The 19,789-nt window shown below is 45.2% G+C and overlaps 1 protein-coding gene across 2 annotated transcripts in view; it reads right to left on the bottom strand.

The window, feature by feature from the left end:
- RAB32 (RAB32, member RAS oncogene family) overlaps positions 1–19,789 on the bottom strand; it is a 168,529-nt gene that overhangs the window by 13,086 nt on the left and 135,654 nt on the right. For both annotated transcript variants that reach the window (XM_082252538.1, XM_082252537.1), the window contains exon 2: positions 17,848–18,128. In XM_082252538.1, coding sequence (XP_082108664.1) covers positions 17,848–18,128 — 281 coding nt within the window. The remainder of the gene's footprint in view (positions 1–17,847; positions 18,129–19,789) is intronic.

The following is a 19,789-nucleotide window of genomic DNA, read 5'->3' as shown; positions in this document are numbered from 1 at the left end:
CCAAATTAAGATCCCAGGGCGGCAAGGGCGCGCACACCGGAGGAGCCAGGTGCCGCACCCCCTGGATGAAACTCCGCACCAAGGAATGAGTAGCCAGTGGCCTCTGGAAGAAGATTGCCAATGCTGAGACCTGACCCTTGATAGTGCTCAAGGTCAGTTTCTGCTCAACCCCCCATTGAAGAAAAGCCAATATCTGAGCCACCGAGTAAGAACGTGGAGGAAACCTAAGGGATTCACACCACACGATATAAGACTTCCATGTGCGATGATAGACCTTTCTGGAAGTCGCTTTCCTCGCTTTAATCAGAGTAGGGATAACTGAAGCAGACAAACCCCTGTCCTTCAGCACCTGGCTCTCAACAGCCAAGCCGTCAAAGCCAGCGATCGTAAAGCAGGATGGACGATCAGTCCCTGAGACGGCAGATCCTCCCTGAGAGGAAGTCGCCAAGGAGCATCTGCGACCAGCCTGACCACGACGGCATATCAGGTCCGATGAGGCCAATCCGGAGTCACAAGGATGACTGGAATTCCCTCCGCCTCTATCCTGTGAAGAAGTTTCGGTGACAACTTGAGAGGAGGAAAGGCATACAGCAGCTGGTACTGCCCCCACAGAGTATTCAGTGTGTTTGCGGCGTCCGCAAGAGGATCGCGGGCGTGGGGTACAACCCTCTGCACCTTTCTGTTGCGCCGAGATGCCAACAGATCCACGTCCGGGGTGCCCCAATGAAGGCACAACTGGTGAAACACCTCTGTCTGAAGAGGCCATTCCCCTTGATCCAGGGTCTGACGGCTGAGAAAGTCCGCCTGTCAATTTTCCACACCCAGAACGTAAACTGCAGAAAGAGCCGGAACAAACTGTTCCACCCAAAACCTGCCGGCCACTTTCACGGCCGCCAGAACACTCTTGGTGTCCCCTTGATGATTGACATAGGCCACGGCCATGGCATTGTCCGACTGAATCCGAACCGAGCAGCCCTGAAGATGCTCGGTCCGGTGAACCAGGCAAAACCTGATCGCTTTCAGTTCAAACACATTTATCGATAACCTGGATACTTTCGGAAAAAAGGGCTTCCCCTGACTGAGCATCGGAGACCGAGGCCCCCAAACCAGAAACTACCTGGTCCACTCGCTCAGCCGGATCCGATTGTCCAGGGAATTGGAATTCCAGTTCCATTTGAGAAGAATCTCCTTTTGGAGAGTCTGCGTATGACACTGAGCCTGCGGAGACTCCGCACAGAAGAGGAGGTCATCCAGGTAGCCCAGGACTGATATGCCCCGCTGCCGCAACAACGCCAGGACTGGGGCCCAAACTTTTGTGAAGACCCGGAAAGCAGAGGCGAGACCAAAGGGTAACGCCACAAAATGATAATGGTCCGCTCCCACCGCAAAGCGCAGATACCGCTGGTGTCCTGCGTAAATGGGAACGTGAAGATAGGCACCCTCTATGGGCGCCCCTTGCATCCAGTGCTGCACTGCCCCCAACAGAGCCATTAGGCGATTCGGGTACAGTCGCATATTGGAAGGGAAGAACTGCACCGGTAGAAGCGATCGCAACTCGATCCTTACTCCTGACTAGGCAGAAAAAAACTGACATCCTATAGCAGGGAGAGAGGATATACCCCCCTGGGACTGCCCATAGGTGTGGCCAGAAGTTTTTCCTGCCTAGTGTCCTACTCCTGTAGGGGGCAGTATATCCCTACTGATATTAATCAAGAAGTCTGCGTCTGTCAACGAGCGACAGAGAAAGACCCTTTATGGTGTCAGAGTTGCAGCTCAATTTCTTTGCTAAATTTGGACATTAAAGCAGAGTTCCACCTAAAACAAAAAAAAAAATACATAAAAATACCCCCGGGACAGTCAGGGCTAGTGTATTCCACAATGGATAGCCTTTGAACTGTCCCGGGTTGCACTTACCTTTTAGAAGAAATACTTACCTTGAACATGTATTGTCCAGCGCTGGCATCTCAGGTGTGGGCAGCTGAAGCCAGCGCGATCCTCTTCTGCGTCCTCTTCTGTCCCACAATGCACCTCACCGGCCCGCCGTCACTTCCGGGGCTGCAGCGTCATCCCTACACAGCTTCTGGGCACGCCCAGAAGCTGTTTAGCAAGGTATGATGTGCTTGCGCCAGAACTGACATCAGGGCCGGTGCAGGCGCAATGATCCCTGGGAGCGAAGACGTTCGGCTCCCAGGAATCATTGCAAGCCAGAAAGTGACTACTCGCCGTGGCCGCCGAAGGAGGAAGAGGAAGGTAAGTATATTATCTTCTAAAACAAGTAAAAAAAAAAAAAAAATTGCGATTATCCATTTGTTTTTTAGGTGACCCGGAGCAAGAAGATGGACCAAAGATAAATTTTAGGGTGGAACTCCACTTTAAGATCCTTTGCAAAGATTTGGTGCATAGAAGTAAAACCTATTTATCAGCAAGAATACTCAAACACCCAGTAGGTTTTGTCCCAGGCAAGAAAAAAAAAAAAAAAAAGGCAGAGAACTCTCAAAAAGCCATCTCTCTTATTAATTGGTTGGTTGTACATTGCACCTCTTGTGTGACTGTGTCCTCCGATACAGAGAAAGCATTGACTGACTAAATGTTCAATCTTGAATAGATTGAGTTTGGGGAAGAAAATGCAGGCCTAGATCTCTGCACTTTATACCATACTGACAGCGAAAGTTGACAGTTTACTAATCGCTTCAAGACCTTCCCTAATTTCCAGAGAAAAATTTGAGAGATTCTAAGACCTTGCCAATTTTAAAATCAATATGGGCAAGTTTGTGATTCTCCCTATCAATGTGACAAAATCAGACCATGAGTCTAAGGAGGCGTCCTTTCCTTTTATGTGGCAAGACACCCCATTACTTATCTGGGAAGTAGGTTGACTATTGGGATACGGGATTTCTTCAAGGTTAACGTCCCACCAGTTTTACAAAGTATTAGAGACTATCTGAAACAATGGGATAAGTTACACTTTACGTGGCTAGGTATGATAAATATTTTAAAGAGGACAATCACTAAAGTTATTTTTTTTCTTTACTCAATTTTCTAAATATTAGAGTTTAAACATTAATGTTTTGCAATTGCTAAACATTCAAGTGCCCAGGTTTTAGTTACAACATTGTAAATCGGGAATTTATTAGGTTTGTGTGGGGAGAAAAGTAGAACATTTCCACAGGCTTTAACCTGTTATGTAGGACTAAAGAGAAAGAATGCTTGGGTCTTCCATAGCTCTGTTTGTACCATCAGGCCAATGCAGTAATGACTGAACTGGGACCTGTATGCTCAAAGTAAAAACTGTGGGTTCCTCTAAAGAATATAGTAGTGTGCCTGGATTTGGCCCATGCCCCTGGAGTACCCAAGGAGCATAAAGGCCTAGCAGACTCAATTTCATCCCTGACACAAGCAACATTAGAGATCAGTGACTGGCAAAATAAAGCCTCGCAAATACAGACTTCCTCTGGTTTGTGCTTGGGGAAGAACTAGTGTTTTTCAACACCTGGGGAGTTAAAACAGAAATTAGGCATTTCAAGTTTTAAGAAGGTTCTTTCTGCTTTTAGGAAGGAATGGGGTAGGTCCATTATGGATGACTAAAAACATACCCAAATCCAAACTTTTCTTAATAGCTTTGATAAAAAGCAGAGATCGGTGATGTCTAACTTTTTTCGACACCTTCTGTGCCTCCAGAGATCCAGACAATAAGTTACTCTCCACGTCCTAGAAATTGCTTTTGGAGATAGCCTCAAACAATTCCTTACTATATTATTAGGGACTGGGAGAGGGAATTAGGCATGACTCCTCCAGAAACATAACTAAGCTAGCAAACACATCCTCCATCAGTTCCAAAATACAGGAATCTTGCTTACCTCAAGAGGTTAGCAAGAAATTTTCCATTGTGGCGGAGAACTGCTGGAGGGGGTGTGGTTTGAAAAGGACTTTATTGCATTTGGTTTTACAAAACCATATGCAAGAACCGTTTACAAAAAACTCAAACCCAGAATAAATAGAGGGAAAAAAAACTACGAGTGTGCTGAATTTAATGTATACATAAAGTAAAACCTGGCTGGGCCCTTAACAAGCATCATCTGCCCAAAAATAGAAAAATAGTATAACCCAAGACACTTTGTACCCGAATTATAAAAAACTTCCTCCAGCTGTAAAATAAACTTTCAGCAAATGAAAAATATATTTAAAAAACTAAAAATGAAACAAAATATAAGGTAATTGCATATCATCCATTATATTAAAATCACAGCATATCAATTAAGATCATCCCAGCAGTATAACTGTGTGCTACACATAAAAAGCTGTCCCTTGCTGTGTGCCCTTGCTGCCACTTGAAGCTGGACTGGGAATCCAGCTTCTGTTGTGCTTGCATTACTTTCACATGGAAATCTTGTGAATAAGCACATTTCCTGTCCCTGAGTGGCTATGCTCATTTAAACAACTGTATTAATGGAGGGAGCCATTGTGGTCACCCAGGCTGGACTTTAAACATAGTTACAGATGGATGATAATATTGGTTTTGCTTTCAAGATCAGCTTGGAGGAGAGGACAAAAGAACACTGCATTTCTGGCAAGGTATGACCACAGGAATATTCTGTACTTGCTAAAAATGTTATTAGCCTGAAAAATGAAAACTAATGCAGCCACAACATCTAAGCTGCAATATGTACATTTTCTGTTCTTGGGTTTAGATATGCATTAAAAGCCTAATTGGGGATTAACACAGGAAACATGACTAGGTCATCCTGTGATCATCCATGGGAGGCTTAGCAGTGGTCCCTACAAATAAGTTTGGGTGAAAGAATTGGGAGCCTGAACGCACCTGCATCTATTCACTGCCTTTTACAGGCGATCGTTTATTCAGCGATTTCTTGCAGATGATTGGCTCTGGATGTAGACTGTCTGAGCCTCCCAAAGGTGATCACAAATGGCCTTGTTCACAAGTGTGAATGGGGCCTAATAAGCTAATATGCTCCTTGAAGAAAAGAATGCTGCCAGCTGTAGTGCTGTCTACAGCAATTAAATCATAGGCACCCATCATCTGATTTCTGCTGATAGAAATAATCAGCCATCTGATACCAACCTTTTGTAGGGATCCACAAAATTTGAAGGGTCTTAATGTGGAACTTCACTGAAAAACTGAAGTTCTGCTCTTCCCCCCTCCTCTGCCTATAATGAAAACTAAAAAGAAGAAAGGGGGGGGGGGGAGCAGGTAGCTGCTCCCACTTCTGTTCACCTTCCCTCCCTCCCACAGGGATTTACAGCTGGCTTCCCAAAGTCAACATGGCCGCACCGGGGACCAGAAGACCGGTGAAGAACTGGTCCAGGTGAAGACAGCGCTGGATCCCTGAACTGGTAAGTATCTTTATTAAAAGATGACAAAAAGTGACTAAAATAACCACTTTACCTTGTATGAATTTGATGTGTGTTTCACCTATTCAGAATGCTTGCTTTAATTGTAGGATTGCATTCTTTTGAATTCCACGGTTTAATCACAACCCACCCACCAGGCTGCAAAAGGTTTAGCACAGTGGTTCTTAACCTGGGTTCGATCGAACCCCAGGGGTTCGGTGGGTCAGTCTCGAGGGTTCGGCACACCCTCCGCTAGTACCACTTCGCTGTCAGGGACTATTTCTCCAGTTTCGGGCATGTCCTTCCGCTCGCACTCGCAGCTCTCTCTGCCCCTGGCTCACTCTCACTGCTGGCTGTGCAGCTTGGCTCCCGGCCGAATCCGATCAAGCCGGAGCCGGCGTCGCCCACTGTGGAGTGGTGGGGGGGGGGGGGGGGAGACAGGCCAGGCGTGCGGTGTGGAGAGGGACTGTCTGGGGGAGGGACTAACCCGTGCAGTGGCCGCCCAGCGCAGCGCGGGAGAGAACCACCAGGCCAGGCAGCCGCAGCAGCAGAAGAAGCCGGCAGGTGAGAGGCCAGAGAGCCAGTGGTTACTGTGGTGCTGCAGCCTGCAGGAGGAAAATCTAGCCTGTGATCGGGAGTCGGGACACAGGTGAAAAAAAGGTAGGACTGGAATAGTACTGGCTGTACTAGTCTAGTGACTGACTGTCTGACTGACTGTGTGAGAACACTGAGAAGACTATGTAAAGGGGATCTATTTTATGGGGAACCTGGCCTGCTGTAAGGGGGAGATCTAAATGGGGGACGGGACCTCACCTCACCCTGGCCTGCTGTAAAGGGGGATCTATATGGGGGACATGATCCCCCATATAGATCCCCTTACAGTAGGCCAGGGTGAGGTGAGGTCCCCCATATAGATCCCCCCCCTACAGTAGGTCAGGGTGAGGTTAGGTCACTCTGGGGTCCCCCATATAGACCCCCCCCTACAGCAGGCCAGGGTCCCGATCTCACCTCACCCTGTTCTGCTGTAAGGGGGGAGATCTATATGGGGGACGGGACCTCACCTCACCTCACCTTGGCCTGCTGTAAGGAGGGATCAATATGGGGGACCTCACCCTGGCCTGCTGTAAAGGGGGGATCTATATGGGGGACCAGGTCACCCATATAGATTCCCCCTTACAGCAGGCCAGGGTGTGGTGAGATCCCGTCCCCCATATAGATCTCCCCCCATACAGCAAGCCAGGGCGAGGTGAGGTCCCGTCCCCCATATAGATCCCCCCTTACAGCAGGCCAGGGTGAGGTGACATGAGACATGATAATGACATGAGAGTGGCACTTGCCAAGATAAAGCCACGCATTTCTAAACTGGTCTCTAAAAGACAACAGCAGAAGTCACACTAATTTACAGTAAATATTCATTATTATGTTTTTGTTTTTGTGTGAAAATCATGTTTTAATGGTTTTGTTCTTTGTTCTTAATGGTTTCGTTCATTTTGTGCACCTATGTATAAATATATATACCTAAAATAATATATACCTATGTTTTGAATTTGAAAAAATCATATTTTATTTTTCCAATTAAGAAGGGTTCGGTGAATGCACATATGAAACTGGTGGGGTTCAGTACCTCCAACAAGGTTAAGAACCACTGGTTTAGCATTTAATACAATTTTATTCTATAAATCTTTCAGTAGTGGGAATTTTCAGTCTTCATTAGTATACAAATATTTATGCAGTGTCTCAGTCAGTGTTTACAATCCCTAAAACTGTTAACACCATTCCCGCTGGTCTACATTTTTTTCAGCCAATTTCTGTGATGCTAAATTTGTGGTTTTCAGCAGGATTGTGGTTGTCTGCAACATGCCAATATTCAGAATTCAAGCAAAATAATAGACATTTTCACGATACAAATAAAAGTAAACAAAGGACAAAAGTGATCATCTATTTGGGTACATACTTCAAAAATACTACACATTTACTTTAATTATAAGCTATATGACTGAGGCCCAAACATTATTTGGAAAGCACTTTCAAGGGGAAACCCGCTGGCTAAAAATAACATTAAAAAAATCGAAATCTCCACTCTTGGGTTGTTCTAATAGCGTAGACTTCCCTCTCTGGGATATGCGTGTGTGCTGTTCTCTAGATGTTTTATCTCCCTGTTGGTGCAGAAATGTAAACCTAGTGCCAGATACAAGGCTCATTAAAGCAGACCAGACTTTTAGTGGAGCGCTTCATGGATCGTAACAGACATACTTACTTTACAGCTTTGGTATGACAGCGAGACCTGTTTTGACAATGACCCACTGCAATTTGTGTAAAGCATTCCACTTGACCTTTATAGTTTTTCTCCTTTGTGTGTATATATGTGTTACAGTCACAAATTGCTTATTGTCACTAACCTGAAAATTGTATATTTTCACTAGGAGTTGTAGGTGGGGCTTTTTATATGGTTTAGAAAACCTTTACCCACTTGCTGCCTGTATAACTTACCTTATATGGTGGCACAGCTGCGCCAGATCACATACCTCAGCCATCAAATTTTTAACTCACCTGCTCGCATTTTGCGAGTGGAAAATGATTGCGGGCGAGGACGAGAGAGGAGAGGAAGAGGAAAGGCGGCCGGATAATCAGAGCGGGGATCGCTGCACTATAACAGCTTTCATTTGAATTGCCGGGCGCTCAGCTTCACACGTAGCCCCACCTCCTGGCTCGGCTCCTTTGATAGACAGAACACCGCCGGTACGTGTGACGTCTATCATAGGAGCCAAGCGGTGGGACTACGAGTGAAGCGGATTGCCTGGCAATTCAAATGAAAGATGTTGCAGTGCAGTGATCCCCGCTCTGATTATCCGGCCGCCTTTCCTCTTCCTCTCTCTTCTCCTGCACAGGTGAGACTACAATCTATATTTATGGTCACATGGTTGGGGGGGGGTTTAATATAGGATTACAAGGCTCAGCATGTCTTATTTATGGTCACGTGGTTGGGGGGGGGAGCATCTCCTATAGGACTAAAAGGCTCAGCATTCCATATTTCTATTCACATACCTAAGGGGGGGGGTCTCATATAGGACAAGGCACAGCATGTCTTACGGTCACATGATGGGGGGGTCTCATATAGGACTACAAGGCACAGCATGTCTTATTTATGGACACATAAGGGGGGGCGTCTCCTATAGGTGGGGCAACTGGTGGCGAGTAACTCTTTAGGTCTGGCTAGTAGCTCAGGACTTGAAATTTTGAGCCCTGACATACCTAGTACAAGTTTGGACACTTCCGGATCTGGGGTGTGCATGCACGCTGCCAGCAACCCGCTCTTGCCGTGATTATACACAGTGGGGGCTGATCTGTGGATACCACAATCTTGAGTTCCGCTGGCACCCGCTGATCATCCAGCGCAGAGGCAGAACGGTGGTCTGCCTGTGTAAAAAACTGGATTTTTGTAAAAACTTACCGTAAAATCCTTTCTCTGAAGTCCATTGACAGACGCAGCTCTTCTGCTTCCTCAAACATAGGGTTATGTTGCCCCCTACAGGAGTACTACTAGGCAGGAAAAAATTCACTGACACGCCTACAGGGGCTGTCCTTCACGACATAACCCCACACACACCCTGCCACAAGCCAGTTTGCGTCTGTCAATGGACTTCAGAGAAAAGGATTTTACGGCAAGTTCTTATAAAAATCCAGTTTTCTCTATCGTCCATTGACCGATGCAGCTCTTATGCTTCCTCTACCATAGGGACGTCCCAAAGCAGTGTAGGCATGAGGGGTGGGAAGAACGTAACCAAAGAAAATAAAAAAAACAAACAGGTAACGTTTTTTCAAAGGCTAAACATAGCCAACTGGGTAACAAAGCTCAACCAGGAACCACAGGAGCTTATCCATAGAAAGCAAATATAACCCCTGAAAGAGAAAAACAAGTCTCTTTAAAACAGCAGCCTGCAAAACTTTGCGGCCAAAGGTTGCATCCGAAGATGCCAACAAATCTACCTTGTAGAATTTTGTAAAAGTATGCATGGATGACTAAGTCGCCGCCTTACACTCTTGAGTAACAGAGACTTGGTGAGGAAAAGCCCAAAAAGCACTCAGCGCTCTGGTAGGATGTGCTGTCACAGGGACCTGACCCTACAATGAATAAGCTTGTACAACCGTCTGCCTAATCCATCTGGATATAGGCGCAGCTGACACAGACAACCCTTACGAGATCCCTCAGTAGGGACAAAAAAAAAAAAAAAAAAAAAAAGTCTGATTTCCTAAAGGACTCTGTGGCCAACCAGTAAACCCTGATCGCCCGAACCAAATCCAGAGAGTGCAAGGCAATTTCCATGGGATGCTTAGGCTTAGGACAGAGTGAAGACAAAACAATGTCTTCATTTAAATGGAATTCAGACACCACCGCAGGAAGAAAAAGATTAGGGCGGAGAACCACTTTATCTCTGGACGACCAAATAAGGCGAATGACAGGAAAGCGCCGCCAACTCAGACACACTGTGAGCAGAAGTAATAGCCACCAAAAGGCAACCTTCTGATATAACAAAGGCAGAGATCTGTCCCTATATTCTCAAAAAGAGGCTTTTGAAGAATAGACAAAACCAAAGTCAAATCCAACTAAAGCAAGGGGGATTGTCTCTGAGGAGCCATATGACACACCCCTTGAAAAAAGGTGCAAATCAAGGTATTAACAGCCAACGGGTTTTGGAAGTACATCGCCAAATCCGACACTAGGCCCTTGATCATGCCCAAGGCCAACCATTGCTCAACTCCTTTCTGCAAGAAAGCCAAGACCCTAGCCACTGAAAAAAAGGCAAGGGTGCAATTATTGTGATACACACCATGAAATATACATCTTCCATGTGCGAAGATAAATCTTTCTGGAAGTCGCTGTTCTAGCCCTCAGCAGGGTAGGAAGCACTGACTCAGAGAAACCGCTATCTCTCAGTCATGCTGTTAAAAACCGCGACCGTAAAGCAGAATGGAGGATCGACCCCTGAGACAGCAGGTCCTCCCTCAAAGGCAACTGCCAGGGAGGCACGACGACCATCTTTACCAGGTCTGCGTACCAAGACCCAGGAGGCCAGTCTGGAGCCACCAGCATCACCACCATCATCCTGCGGAGAAACCTCAACAGCTCTATCGGAGGAAAGGCATAAATCTACCGATTAGGGCTGCAACTAACAATTTTCATAATCGATTAGTTTGCCGATTATTGTTTCGATCGACTAATCGAATAAAAACCTCCAAAAAAAAAAGGTTGGTGTATAATTTAGTTAATATTCTTGAATATCTATATGCAGCAGTAAATATAAATATCCAGCTATATAGTTGGATAAATCCTCTCTGAGACAGACATATGTATTAGACTCCATTCACACCAGCGCGACTTGTTAGGTGACTTGTCAGCCTGACAAGTCGCGCTCCCTCGTGGTCCATTGACTGCTACAGGACCCTTTCTAATTAGGAGCGACACAAGTCGCTCCGACTTAGAAAAAGGGTCCTGTACTACTTCGGGGCGACCTCGGAGCGACTTGCATAGACTTCCATTATGTGAAGTCCGTGCAAGTCGCTCCGAAGTCGTGGTGCATGGGAATGCACAAGTCGCCCCCGAAGTAGTACAGAGTCGTGCTGCCCCAATGTGAACTGAGCCTTAGGAGGTTTAAATGTGGTACATATGAGACTCAGATCAATATTTTTAAAAGACCTAAAACACTGTTTTGCAAATTTTCAGACTGGATTGGTACATAATATATATGATAGACTCCCTTATTAGTAGGCAGGTAGCTTGATACAAGCTCCCTGCGCTTGCTGTCACTTATGCTGGCCATACCCAAACTAAATTTTTTTTTAGAAAAATTTTAAAAAAACATTCATCTGATTTTTTTCTAACCATTAGTGGGGTATATTCAGTGTTTGTTGTCAACTACAGTGACATGAAAATTTGAAGGAGCAGAAAAGAAAAGTTCTCGATCAAACGAATCTTCAAATAGTGTATGTGGTTTTTGCTCAGAAGTTCTACTCATTTTAAAATGTAATGTTAAAGCAAGTGGAATTTTCAAACACTCGTCCAACGAATATACAAATCATTTTTGTACAAATATAGGATGCAAATATTTTTGCCCATAAATCCAATACATGTATGGGCAGCAGAAGACCTTTAGTAGCAGCAGCAGCATGCTTTTTTTATCACCTGTCATGATGGGGTTAAAAAAAAAAAAATAGCCCTTTATAGTAAAAAAACAGCAGATATCGATAATGTAATATAATTATAATTGCTACTGTGAAACAGTGAAAGTATTACATCATGTGTATGTATATAAAAAAAATATGCCCAGAAGTCGGATATGCAGGATATTTTAACTGGGAGTCAGACATGAACCTATATAAAAGGTAGAGGGGGGAATCACATTTTTATATTAAAGTAGTACTAAAAGCTGACACTTTTTTTTTCATGGATATAATCATTTTAATTATAATGCATATTATATACACATATACATATACTTTAAATGTAATTGTAATGCCTTACAACACCACTAGTCTATCGGCCTCCACCTTCTCTGGGTTCAGATGCTCATCTTCCCTGCACAGAGCCCTTAAAATATGATTGTAAACGTTGGATTTTTTCTTTTTAACAACATTCTTGTCATACTTACCCTCTCTGTGTAATGATTTTGCACAGAGCAGCACTGATTCTCCTCTTCTGCCCCCCCCCCCCCCCCCACACACAGCACTTCTGGCCCTCAAAGTGCCCCTATAGGAAGCTGCAAAGTATAGTACTGTATAGAGTGTCCCTATAGCAAGGAAACAAAAACCTCTGCCTTTAGAATCACCAGATTCCTTCTCTTGCCCGGGACTACATTTCCCATGAGGCATTGCTCCTCACACATTCACAAGTTCTCTGCCATCTACATACATGTATGGACGGTGTACTGAGCTGTATGTGCGTTGCACTGTATTTTCTGATATGTTAACAAATAATGCATTCTGTATGCAGGACAACTAATCGGCTGACCGATTAATCGATTACGTAAATAGTTGACAACTATTTTCATAATCGATTCGTTGTTTCAGTCCTACAGCCGATACTGGCTCCAAGGAGCTACCAATGCGTCTGACGTCGGCCAGAGGATCTCGAACTCTGGCCACGAACCTTTGCACCTTTGTTTAGCTGAGATGCAAACAGGTCGACCTCCGGGGTCCCCCAACAAACACACAGGAGACTAAATACCTCTGGATGAAGGGACCATGCCCCGTGATCCAGAACCTGACGACTCAGGTAATCCGCTTTCCAATTCTCCACTCCCGGAATGTGAACTGCGGAGAGAGCTGACACCTACCATTCTGCCCACGTCAGAATCTCGGCCACCTCCTGGGCCACCCCGGCACTCATTGTGCCCCTTTAATGATTGATGTAGGCCACAGTCGTGGCACTGTCCGATTGGAACTCGAATCGGGAGATCGAGCAGTCAATTTGTCCATAGATGAGACAAATCTCGATTGCTCTGAGTACCAGAACATCAGTCGTTAAAGAAGACAAAGCTGACAAAGTCATATGACGTAACGCGTATGGGGGAAGGAGCCTACTTGCAGCACGTCGGTCCTCTGAGGTTTAGAGATCGTGCACTGTCTGATGTTGGAAGCCCGCACTGCTTAAGTACTGGGACATGCAAGTGGATTTTTTTGCATTTGATTTAATAAAGCAGTATTAACAGAGAGCACTAGATCCCCTTCTTCCATTTATTTTATGCCGAGTTCCTGGCGCACTCGGAGGGTCAGCTGAAGCAAAAGAAGGAGAGGAGTGAACAGGCTGTGCATGACTCCATGGAGTCTATCCCTAAGGTGAGCTGCTAATCCTGCACCAATCACCGGGAGCACCTGAGTGAAGCGTGGAGCACTTTTTGCACTGTTAGATCACAGATTTAGTCTTTTTATTTGATCTTTTTTGCTTATATATATATTTTTTTTTTTTTTGCACCATTGGGTCTTTTATTAATCACTTGGTTTTAAGCACTTGGATTACTGAATGGTTTATATTTCTATTAATGGATATAAGCATTGATTTGCTTTCATATTATGATTTATATATGCAACTTTACTCATTATTTTGATTGATTCACTTGGCGCAGCAATATTTATTATTTTATTTATTCACTGGTGTTTTGTGTTTAACATTGATTGTTGGCGGCATTGTCTGTGCATTTATTTGTTTCATTATATTTTTTGTATATGGTTTGCGCTGATTATATCACCATTATTATTTGAGTTAAAGAAGACTCCTCTGTCGACCAGACTCCTTGGGCACAGGGGTCAGCCAGCACCCTGCCCCAGCCCGACAGGCTGATCACAATCCCTCTTTTGCGCAACCACGCCAACCCGGGCCAAAACCTTGGTAAAGACTCTGGGAGCAGAGGCGAGACCAAAGGGTGACACCGCAAACTGAAAGCGCTCCTCCACCACCGCAAAAACGGAGATACCTCTGGTGTCCCCCGTATATAGGGATTTACAGATACGCACCTTTGATGTCAACGGAGGCTAAAAAAAATCCCCCTGATCTAAAGACTCTACTACCGACCGAATAGATTCCATCCGAAACTACTGCAACCGCACAAAGCGGTTCAGAGAATAGGTTGAAATAAAAACCTCGAAATTGGTCCTGCGAGGGACCCCGACACAATCACTTCTTGAGCAAGGTGGTCCTGCACTGCCTCTCTGAGAGCCTTGAAGCGATCTGGAAACAGACAAAGATTTGAGGGAAAGGATCTGTCTGCCGGCCGAAAATCAAACTTGTACCCGGAACGAATCGGTTCATGAACCTATTTGTCCCGGATCAAGGACATCCAGGGTTCCTAAAAGAAACGCAGATGTCCCCCCACCCCAGAAAATGGGTAAGGGCGCCCATTCATGCAGAAGAGGATTGTCCGCAGAACCGGACTGACTGGTCTTGGGCTTACCTGACCAAGCCTTTTTGCTTGCTCCAGAGGCTCTGAACGGTTTACGTTTCTCTTGTGTCCCTGAGACACAAAAAAACTGTGTAGGATAGGGGGAAGAAGAGTACTCTTACCTCCCATTAAGCCTTTTATCAACTCATCCAAGGAGTCTCCAAACAATCGCTAGCCCAGAAAGGGGAGATCTGTTAAGGCCTTCTGGAAGCCTGGTCAGCCGACCAGCTCTTAGATCACACCATGTAGCATATGGCAATCGCTACCGCTAACCCTCTAGCAACCAGAGGGGCCGCGTCCAAGGACGTATCACACAGAAACACTAGCGTCTGGGCCATCTGGTAAGTGAGTTCAATCAAGGTTGAGGGAACTCCGTGTTCAAGTTACCCCTAAACACTTTAACCCATACCGATGCCGTCTGTGAAACCAGAACGGACACCAAGAACGTTTTTTGTACCGAACCTGCCAAAACATGGGAGGTGGCAGGAAAGGGATTCCACCTGGCTGTCCAACCGGTCCTTGAAGGCTGGGGAATCTTCCAGTAGATTTGTTAAGCCTGGAAACAGGGTGGTCCACCTTGGGTGGCACCGTCCAGTGGTTCGAGACCGAGTTAAAGAGATAACAGTGTTTAAAGCGCTTAGGCACCCCGCCATTGTTCATTCACAATATCGCGAAATTCCTCGGGACAAGGAAACACCTGACCCGATTTCTGGGCTATGCGGGAGCCAAAACTACCCTCGTTCCTGACTGTGCGGGCTCATCAGTCAATTGTGAAGTTTCCCTTACTGAACAAATCAGTGCTTCCACCATAGCGCGTTCCTGGGCTGCGGCCGAAGAAAAGGTTCTCTTCACCATCCAAATGCGAGGACAGGAATCCCTCAGGGAGGGGGTTGTCCGTGGTGACCAGATCACTCTCTGAGTCAGAAGACAGAGAAGGCAATGGCCGATTTTGGTTTGCAAAAGGTTTCATGACAAGAGCAACCCTTGATGCCAGACTTTCCAATGCTGCAGAAAAAGAGACTCTATGGACTGCGGGCCGGACGTACCGGCAGTCTAACTGAGGGGGGTCTGATGGAGAATTTAGCACCTGGGACTCCATTTTGCAATAAGACAAAAAAACGTGCACTGCCCCTTTACATTTGCGATTGTGGTCCGCACCGCGCGATTGCGCTATATTCGGAGTTACCCTTTAAACAGCGGCAGGAAGCAGAATGCGCAGGGAATGCCCAGAAATTACCTCCATACTGTATCACCTTACAGAGGAACCAGCAACGTCTGCAGCATGGAGAACTGAGCACAGGAAGTGAAATCAATCCACAAGAGGCCAAACTGCCTGTGTAGCTCCAGGCTACAACAAAATGGCACAGATAAAACTGCATAGGAAGCCCAGGGAAAATGGCCACATCACCTCACACATAGGGAGCCGATGCCCACACCTAAGGCGGCGGCCAAATGCTGCCATGCGGTCTGGACCCAGATACAAGGCCACACCAGGGATCAACCTAAACAGACCCCACAGGATAAGGTACCGCTGTATACCCCCCCCCCCCCCCCTCCAGGCACCAAATATAGCGCCCCCATGCAGAGCAGGGAGGGCAGGGCCGGGATCCTGATAGACCAGGGGGATCTTTTAGGAAAACAGGGTCCCATTATTCCCAGGAGTGGGCCCACATTTCCCCTAGAGGCCACTAGGGACATGGGGGGCTCAGTTTATTCACCATACCATGGACCGGGTGGGCTCCGCTCCAGACAGACCACCTCCCACCCTGAGTGAGGGTGCTGCCAGCTGAGGGGTACGCTGCGACTCAGGGCGTTCCAGGTTGATGCGTCCCCACGAGACATCCACTCGCAGGCTCGTCCCCGCCCACAGGGGCTCTGTCATGGTGAGGCCTAGTGCGGGACTATAACCTGCTCGTTGGCCAGGGTGGGAGACCGTAAGGATCTATATTACCCAGTGCGAAACCTCAGCCGGCTGTCACTTGCATTTCACCTGGAGGATTCCCCTGACACTAGCTAGCGTTAGGGAGTAAAGAGAAATAAACAGAAAAATTCTTAGAAGAACAAAAAGACCGAAGTCCAAGCAGGAAACCTAGGTCCTACTCCTTCACTAGGCAGCAAGAAACTGGCTTGTGTCAGAGTGTGTGTGGGGTTATGCCTTGAAGGACAGCCCCTGAAGGTTTGTCAGTGAATTTTTTCCTGCCTAGTACTACTCTTGTAGGGGGCAGCATAACCCTATGGTAGAGGAAGCATAAGAGCTGCGTCTGTCAATGGACGATAGAGAAAAGGCAGATTGCAGTTCCCTCAGTAGGGAAGGCATGGATCCTTTGTTCCTGCAAAGCAGGGGCATGGATCCAAGCCTTCCTCTAGTAAAAGCACCTTCCACAGGACACAAACACACTAGCTAGGCACACAGTTAACCCTTAGATCGCCCCTGATGCTTAACCCCTTCCTAGCCAGTGATTAGTAAAGTGACAGCATATTTTTAGCACTAAATGATGTAAAAGTGTCACTGGTCCCCAAAAAGTGTCAGTTCGTGTCCGACTGTCTGCCGCAATATCACAGCCCCACTATAAAATCGCTGATTGTCGCCATTACTAGTAAAAATAAATAAAACGATCCCATAGTTTATTAACGCTATAACTTTTGCGCAAACCAATCAAACGCTTCTTGGGATTTTTTTTTACCAAAAATATGTAGCAGAAGAAACATGATTTTTTGTAAACTGATTTCTATTGAATATATGTTTTAAAGCAGAATGTGTGTAATATATATATATATATATATATATATATATATATATATATATATATATATATATATAAATACACACACATTTTTTTTTTCAAACTGGTCTGTCTGTTTATAGTGCAAAAAATAATAATTAAAAAAAAAAAAAACAGCAGAGGTAATCAAATAGCACCCCAAAAAAAAAAAAAAAAAAGCTCAATTTGTGGGTAAAAAGGGAAATATTTAGGTACAGCGTCGAATGACCACGCAATTGTCAGTTAAAGTAACGCAGTGTCGCATCGCAAAAAAAAAATGGCCTGGTCATGAAGGTGAGTAAACCTTCTGGAGGTCAAGTGGTTGTGTTTTGGATGGAGTGGAGAAGGGTTAGTCTCTGTCTGTTAAGTTTCTATTAACCATTTCAAAACTGGGCATTTCACCCCCTTCCTGCCCAGGCCACTTTTCAGAGCTGTCGCACTTTGAATGATAATTGTGCAGTCATGCAGCATTGTATCCATATGAAATTCTTATTTTTTGAGACAGATCAAGCTTTCTTTTTGCACTGGATTTTTTAAATGAACATTTTGCAAATAAGTAATTTTTCTTCTTCTTCACTGATGAGGCTCCAATGATGGGCACTGATAGGCAGTACTGTTGGGGCTGCACTGATTATCAGGACACCGATGATCAGTGCCCTAATTATCAGTGTAACTAAACATAACAAAACTGTAAAAACCTGACAGGTGTTCTAAACCTTTCCAATACTATTTAAAAACGAAATGTTTTAGTGGAGTTGCATTCTACAAATATAAAAACGTTGTCTACCGATTTGTGATATTACCTTTGCAGAGGTTTCAAACCACGAAACAAAACCGTTTTCTTTACAGAAGTGATCAAGCTGGGAAGGGCTTGGCATACTGTTCTCCTTCTTTTGATCACACTTGTTGGCGAGAAGAATAGCAGGTATGGGTCCACCACTTGGAAGATAAACTTTGCTATCCAGGTCAGATTTCCACTTAGTAATGGCTTCAAAAGTTGATAGTCTGGTAACATCAAACACAACAAAGGCACCCACAGCCTCTTTGTAGTATACTCTGGTCATATTTCCAAACCGCTCTTGACCTAAAAGAAATTTAATTTGTTTAATTTTGATTGAAAAAAAAAAAAAAAATCCAGACAACTGCAAATAGTTTGTGTATACACATAAAAAATTGCTCATATTTTATTACAGTGTGGGTCAAAACATTTGGGAGGGGTAAACAAAGAAAACCTTTAAAAGGAAACAAAAAATGCTATCCTTACATTATGTCAGCAGTCCGAGCCTCCTCATGTACAACTTCATCCAGTAAGGATCAAGTACATGCCTCCTCATCCTCAGCTGGCAGAAACAAATACAACCACAAGGAATCAGATATGGACTCTGGAGGGTGTGAGATCCTGTTTACCATCCCTGCATTCTGAGCCAGCTTTCTCCATAAACTTAGACATGGTTGCAGATAACTCCTCCCTGCACAAAACTGAGGGGGGAGCTATGCCTGAAGGAGTTTGAGGACTCAGAGGAGTGTTTTGACTCATGTAGGGGGCAATGGTTCAGACAATAAAATGTCAGTTCCCTTAGGGGGGTCACAGCAAGCCATCCTGGAACTTAGTGGATGCACTTCCCTCGCACGTATGATTTCCCCATAGTAAAGATGCAAATTATTTTACTATTACAGGTACTTGTATAGCGCCGTCAATTTACGCAGAACTTCATATACTATATATAATTATTTTTTTTTTTTTTTTACACACAAACACACACACACACACACACACACACACACACACACACACACACACACACACACACACACACACTAGTAGCAGCAGGTGATCTAGCCTGACAGGCACAGCACTTTGTCAGCATTTCTCATGGTTCAGGGATCTTGCAGGCTCTACCTCACTGTCTACTTTGAAACTCTTGATATGGGTCATACTACTTGTCCTGCTGCTTTTTAAAAAGGCGATAGTTCGCAATTCAAGTTTAGCTCCCACCCTTTGGCCCATCTTTCTGTTCCACTTGGACACAAGGCTGGTGTAAAACAGCAGGATTTCCATCAACGTAAAATAGCACAGACCTGTAAATTAACCACATTAAGACCGCCTGCTGCAGACTTACTGCGGCAGGCAGCCTCTCCTGCGCAAACCGACATAGCCCTACAATCAGTCGCACGTGTGGTGCTTGGGGGCGTGCTCCCGCCCCTACTAGGCAGTGGGGATACAGATGCACAGGGCCAGTTGCACCAATTACCGCCGGCCATCTGCGAACGCTCCCCGCTGAGAGAGAAGGACGGTCTGCTGTTTTGTAAACACAGCAGACCGTTCTCTCTGAAATGATCACAGAGCGCCTGTGATCATTCTATATAGGATCACAAGTCTCTATGATCATTTCACAAGTCCCTTCCCTCACAGTTAGAAAACATTCCCCTAGGCACACACTTAACCCTTTGATCACCCCTAGGTTAACCCCTTCCATGCCAATGTCATTATTACAGTAAGAGTGCATATTTTTAGCACTGATTACTGTAGTAATGTCACTGGTCACCACAAAAGTGTCAAAAATGTCAGTTAGGGGTCCACTCTGTCTGCCGCAATGTCGCAGTCCCTCTAAATAGCAGATTGCCGCCATTACTAGTAAAAAATAAATAAAAATACCATAAATCTTTCCCCTAGTTTGTAGACGTGATAACTTTTGCGCAAAATCAAAAAGCGTTTCTTGCGATTTTTTTTTTGTTACCAAAAAT

This window comes from Pelophylax lessonae, assembly GCF_965119305.1.
Source record: "Pelophylax lessonae genome assembly, chromosome: 3".
NCBI classification, from domain to species: Eukaryota; Metazoa; Chordata; class Amphibia; order Anura; family Ranidae; genus Pelophylax; species Pelophylax lessonae.
Note: the sequence above shows the minus strand (reverse complement) of the source record. Positions and strands in the feature narration are given on the sequence as shown.